Source organism: Lytechinus variegatus, chromosome 6 (assembly GCF_018143015.1).
Source record: "Lytechinus variegatus isolate NC3 chromosome 6, Lvar_3.0, whole genome shotgun sequence".
Classification (NCBI taxonomy): Eukaryota; Metazoa; Echinodermata; class Echinoidea; order Temnopleuroida; family Toxopneustidae; genus Lytechinus; species Lytechinus variegatus.
Genome location: NC_054745.1, coordinates 9,349,747 through 9,356,072, shown reverse-complemented (window position 1 = coordinate 9,356,072; position 6,326 = coordinate 9,349,747). Strand labels below are relative to the sequence as shown.

The 6,326-nt window shown below is 34.8% G+C and overlaps 1 protein-coding gene across 1 annotated transcript; it reads right to left on the bottom strand.

The window, feature by feature from the left end:
* Positions 1-653: 653 nt before the first annotated feature.
* Positions 654-4,881, bottom strand: LOC121416496. Its single transcript, XM_041609988.1, has 4 exons — positions 4,824-4,881; positions 2,877-2,947; positions 2,421-2,487; positions 654-1,606 (listed from the first exon to the last, which is right to left on the bottom strand). The coding sequence occupies exons 1-4, from the start codon at positions 4,842-4,844 to the stop codon at positions 680-682; spliced, it is 1,086 nt and encodes a 361-aa protein (XP_041465922.1). The 5' UTR covers positions 4,845-4,881; the 3' UTR covers positions 654-679.
* Between the last annotated feature and the right edge of the window lie 1,445 nt (positions 4,882-6,326).

Below are 6,326 nucleotides of genomic sequence, written 5' to 3'. Positions count from 1 at the left end.
TATGATCCCCACTTGAATGATTTTATGTTTATACCCCCCCCCTTTCCAAAAGAAAAGAAGAAGAACAAATTCATAGAATCTGAATAATAACAACATCCGAAAGAAAGATCTTGTGCAGAACTAGTTGTGACGTGCATATGGAAATTTTCATTAAAAAGCAATCGTCCAAAAAGTGATCCCTTCAATTTCATTTCTAATACACACGTGTTCTGGATTTTAGTTCACCACTCCTACCATTGGTGGACACTATTTACTTTTGAGAAAGGAACGAAAACAGTATTAGTGTTATTTCTTTTTTGTGAATATTCGAGATTACATAATTTTCCTTTACAAATGTCATTAGAATTATGTAGGCTCATCAGCTGACAAGAGGCATGATTTAACCATTAATCCTCGGTTATTGATAATATACAATTTACGTAGATAATGATTCATTTGGTGGGGATTAAAGCAAAACGGCGCAAAAAGGCAGGTCAATGTGTTGCGTTGCTAGCCCTGATCGTAAAGCTCGTTATTTATCGTAACGTTTTTTTTTGTTAACTCAACACTCAAATTAAGTTGAAGACACTAATAATCACTAATGTATTTGTTTTAGTCTTGCAGAAGAACATACGTTACACTGCTATCAATGATTATTCTGATCCTCGTTTCTATCTATCACCTATTCGAATGTTAAAATCTATGTCAAGAAAAGGCTGCTGCACACTGCAATCAATATTTGTAGACACAGTGTCGTCAGACCTGACAATTTAGCTTGATCTGCTGAGCTAGAAGGCATAAAACCTTCAGTTGACAGATCATGATCAATGTTCAATGAATCATCGATCACTGGGGGAAGAACAGTGCTAGAGATAGGTGAGAGGATTTGTTCAGGATAGCGAAAGATTGAATGGTCGCATGTCTCCTGTGTTACATTTTTTGTGGTAAGATGGGAACAACAATGAACTTGGTCGGCAAGTGGAGGCAAAAATGTTGCCCTAATCAAATCGTCACTGTCCGTGTAGACAACTATCGGTGGAGTCCTTGAAAAATTTTGGTAACAACTGATTGTCACCTTGCCATTTTCAGCAGGAGCATGACATCGCACAACATGGTGCTTGCTCGCCTCTTCCCTGAGAAAATGGCATTTTACTTTTTTAGGTTGACTAAGCACATTGATTTCTGCTGTTCTTCTTAAGAAGACATGGTCATTGTGGTTCAGTAAAAAGTAAACCAATTCAATCCATCCCCCATCTTGGACAGAAACATTACGTATGTTCAGGATAGCAGAGAAAGTATCATCCAGGTGAAAACCTTCTACAGAAAACCTGGCTTCTTGATCTTGTTCCTTGAGACCTCCACTCATTAAGGAATGGGAAACTTGGGACTTACAACAGAATGGCTGCTCCTCGGTTAGATACCTGAACGTGTAATATGGAACAGCTGGTGGAGGACACTTGAGGTGGTCGAAGTTGATTGTTGCATTGGTACCTTCGATCAGGTTAAGAGTTTGGGTCGAGTTTGTAGCAAGGAACTGGGTTGATGCAGTCGCAGGTGCAATCATGACTCCCAAAATGAGTAGTGGAAATATCCATGCCAATAACGATACCCATGAAACCAGGAAAGTCTGAAGAAAAGAACATCGTGAGCAAATAATTACCGTTGGGGAGGTGATGGACAAACTATCACTTGCGAAGGAAAATGAATGTAGCTATCTTTTCGAAGCGGAGATGAGGAAAGATAGCGAGTACATCTAGATTGCCGAGGAAGTGAAGGTGTGCCTCGTCACCTGAAATATTTTTATTCCGCATCGAGAACCACTATGAACAAAGTAAATGATATCATTACGTCTTTATATAAAAAAATAAGAATCCTTGGAAGAAATATATCGGGAGGATAATGATTGTTTCATGCTAGCGAGTGCAAGTTTGTAAACTAGTGTGACCTCAAAAACAAATTACCGTCACAACAAAGCATAACAAAGGAGGGGCAATGCAGTTTGATCACACATTTTTTTTTACCGCTAGCGCCCATCTATATCTTGCGCGATTGTCAGTTGATGGAGAAAAAAGGCCAAACAATCGAGTGGTAATGAGCTGTTCATTTTGTTTTTACTCAAACTAATATATAACGCGTTATGAACCTATGAACTAAAATATCACTAAAACAAGAGGTCCATTACTGGGGGAAACCGACTTCTGACCAGTCCTATAGCAAGATTCTTAGTATGTCGAATATAATTTTTTAACAATAATATAAAGCTTTCTTTTATAATAATGGAGGTTTACGGAACATATCATTTTTAATATGCTAGATCGAAAAGTCTTTTGCTATTTTTTTCATAATTGCTTGTAACTATTTTTATTTTAAAGTATAACATGGATATGGAAATTAGGTACATGTAAGCCTGCTAGTGAACACGTAAAGTTTAGCAATCTTACCATTCTCGGTGTAAATGGTGTATCAGAAATCTGCTCAGATTGTTCTTTAGCCGCGGTGATGGGAGGTCTAATGAGAAAAGGTTAAACATTTACTGCAGTCCTATTATTGTTACATTTTTTTTAAATAAAAGGTGAAAATAACGTAATAATATTGTCATTTGCACATTGTCGATAGTCTTTGACTGACTTTGTTCTTAGTATTTCTAATTATGGAAGCGGCTCATAGTAATATTTTTCACTTTATTAACTCAACATCATGGTATAATTCTCCCTTATCATATGAAATCATTTCCCATTTCGTATACTTGTAATTTGTATGTTATCCATGTAATATAATATTCTATATGAGCCCTTGGTATTTTCTGCAATTAAAACTTTCCTCATCATTCAGATAAGCATTGAGTTCATGTGAGGAAGATCAACCAAACAATTCAAATACATGCCATTTGGGTTTACCTATATTCTTTGGTATCTGATGAGCTTGATTCACCTACTAATACCGAAGAGTTGGTGGTAGGGTTCATTATCTGTAATTCAAATAGATTAACATCGGTAAATACTTAAAGGACAAGTTCACCCAAGAAAGGGTTAAATTGAATAAAGGGGAACGATCCAACAAGTATAACATTGAAAATCTCATCAAAATCGGATGTAAAATAAGAAAGTTATGATATTCCAAAGTTCGTTTCACAAAGCAGTTATATGCACATCCTGGTCGGTATGCAAATGAGGGGACTGATTACATCACTCACTCATATTCATTCTGTATATCTCTGTATGAAATATGAAATAGTGTAATTTTCTTTTTGCTGTCATGTGAAACTGACTTTTATTCCTCTCAACATGTAAAAGTTAAAGTCACATCGGTAGAAATTGATATATTGTAAAATTGAAAAAAAAAATAGTGAGGGACATCATCGACTCTCTCATCTCCATATCATTGAGTTCGGCAGATAACTGTTTTTCGAAAAATCGGCAAAATTTAAAATTTCATAACTTTCTTATTTTTACATCCGATTTTGCTTAAATTTTCAGCGTTATGCCTCTTTGATTTTTCTCTATTGATTCAAATCAACATTTTTTTTGGAGCGGACTTGACCTTTAAAATTTTGGAGAAAAGCAATTTCATTTTTTTTTTAAAGTGGAAGGTATAGAGCAGCAATTTTCATTCATAAACATTTGCAAGTTAAAAAATAAATCTAATAATCCTTTGTGGGCCAACGTTCTCATATACACATACAATATATGATATGCATATATATATATATATATATATATATATTATGCATATATATATAAGGCTTTATTAAATGCCGTAGAAAAAAAATTGTAGGTATTTAAATGGAGCGTATAGCTCCCAAACAATGTAAGGCACAGTCATCCTATTCGTCAATGCCCATGATAGCTACAGTTGAGGCCAGAAGTTTACATACACTGAGAAAATAAAAAAAATGTTGACACTTGACAAACATCATAACATTTACTGTATCTTGTACATATTTGTGCTATCATGACAAATTTGATATCAAACAAATGAGTATGTCATGTCTCTTCATCACATTATTTTGCCATTAGGAGCTGAACAATATTTATATGCCACCCCCCCCCCCATATCTTCATGTTTTATACACATTAATAATAAAAAGAGGACACAAACATTTAATATTTATGCAGATTACTTCTCTGCACAAGCATTTCAGATTACATTTTTTTGTTTAGTGGTGACATACAGTATCATGATAGAACACTTAATATAAATTGTAGATTTGAAATTTATTTATACATGTACATCTATGAAACGATGTTTGAATTATAATTACAAACAATGAATAAATTTGCCACGAATATTACTTTTTTTTCAAAGAAAATTCCACCAAAAATATAATTCAATACCAACGGCATTCTAATCATGTCAAAGAGCTGAATATGCTCACTCATTTACCAAATTCATCATGGTAGTATTTATATTTATGAAGATATAGTAAATTTTACGATGTTTGGTAAGCGAACAAATTTCACTGAATTCCATGGGTGCATGCAAACGTTTGGCTTCAACTGTTTTATATATATATATATGTATATATATATATATATATATATATATATATATATATATATATATATATACACTGTAAAATATGGAGTGTTGTTATAGCACTTAAAGTGCTTGTATAGTGACTGCACTACGAGTGCTGATTTTCTAGTTCAAATTTCAACTAAAAAATCAGCACTCGTAGTGTAGTCACTATACAAGCACTGTTAGTGCTAAATTAGCATTTCATTTTTAACAGTGTATGTATGTACATATATATATATATATATTAAAGTGAAATTAAAAATGTGATGAAAAAGTGGAAAATAAAAATAGTATTTTATCAAGAATAATTGTTTCATTTGCATTACCTTGGTCTCATAACACTCCATTGACCTTTTTGCGTTTCGAACGAACAGCTGCAAAACGCCATCTATCCAATAATAAATTCAGATGTTAAAAAAAGTAAATCAAGCTTTCCAATATAAAAAAATGGAATATTTCAGTGTATACCATTCTATTATTATCATTATTATTATCATCATTTGTTTGGTGTCTCCTGTGCCTTTGAGACGAAAAGCGAACTGAATCACTATGACCCGCAGGTCTCTCCTCCCGATATAAGTGATAGGGGGAATACAGGTGGACCACTACCAGGCGCGGATCCAGGATTTCGTAGGGAGGGGGGCCCAAATTCGACCTGATTTTGGCGCCCCTGTGTACTTTTCGTAAAAAAGGCGGCCCCTACCTCCCCCAGGCAATCATAAGTGCCTTAAATGCATGTTAAATTATCTTATTTCATAGGCACATGAATCAGGGGTGGATCCAGTCTTCGCCAATAAAGGGGCCCGGAAATATTTTTTCTGCCATATTTTCCCCGATCGGCCGCTCGAAGATGTTTTTTTTTCGTTTGTTTCTTTGAAGGAGGTATAGTCCTATAAGTCACTTCTTATAGCTTTATTCTTTAAATCAAAATAAATGTGTAATTTCACAATCCTTATTTTATAATGCCTGCGCGAAGCGCGAGCATTTTTTTTTAAATTGTATGTATTTTTCTAAAATTTGAACATTCTGAAAAAAAGATGTGCCTGCAATACTACGAACGCGAGTAGACTTTTTTGCTAAACGTTTTGAACTGATCGGAAAGGTAGGCCTACCAGTCCTGTTAAAGACTGCATACAGTTAGCCATGAAGACGTTATATATTCAGACAATCAAATAATGCGAGCGCGAAGCGCGAGCTGAAAATTTTTGACATTTCTACATAAAGAATGGAAAACTTTAATCAGTTTCTGTAATCATGAACAGGATAGCTATACAGTATAACTAAACAATTGATGCGAGCGCGAAGTGCGAGCGGAAAAATTCTAGATTTAGATCTAGAACGGGACACTCTATTCATGTTTCCTAAATCATGAAAAAGATGAGTAAGAGGGGATCTTCCTACATTAATAATGCGAGCGCAAAGCGCGAGCAGAAAATGTTTGTATACGTTTTGAACTGATCGAAAAGTGCCTTTTAAGGACTGCTTGCATTTAACCATGAAGACATTACATATTTCATCAATCAAATAATGCGAGCGCGAAGCGCGAGCTGAAAATTGTCGACATTTCTAGTTCTAGACCTAGAACGGGACACTCTATTCACGTTTCCTAAATCATGAAAAAGATGAGTAAGAGGGGATCTTCCTACATTAATAATGCGAGCGCAAAGCGCGAGCAGAAAATGTTTGTATACGTTTTGAACTGAATGAAAAGTGCCTTTTAAGGACTGCTTGCATTTAGCCATGAAGACATTACATATTTCATCAATTAAATAATGCGAGCGCGAAGCGCGAGCTGAAAATTTTTGACATTTCTACATAAAGAATGGAAA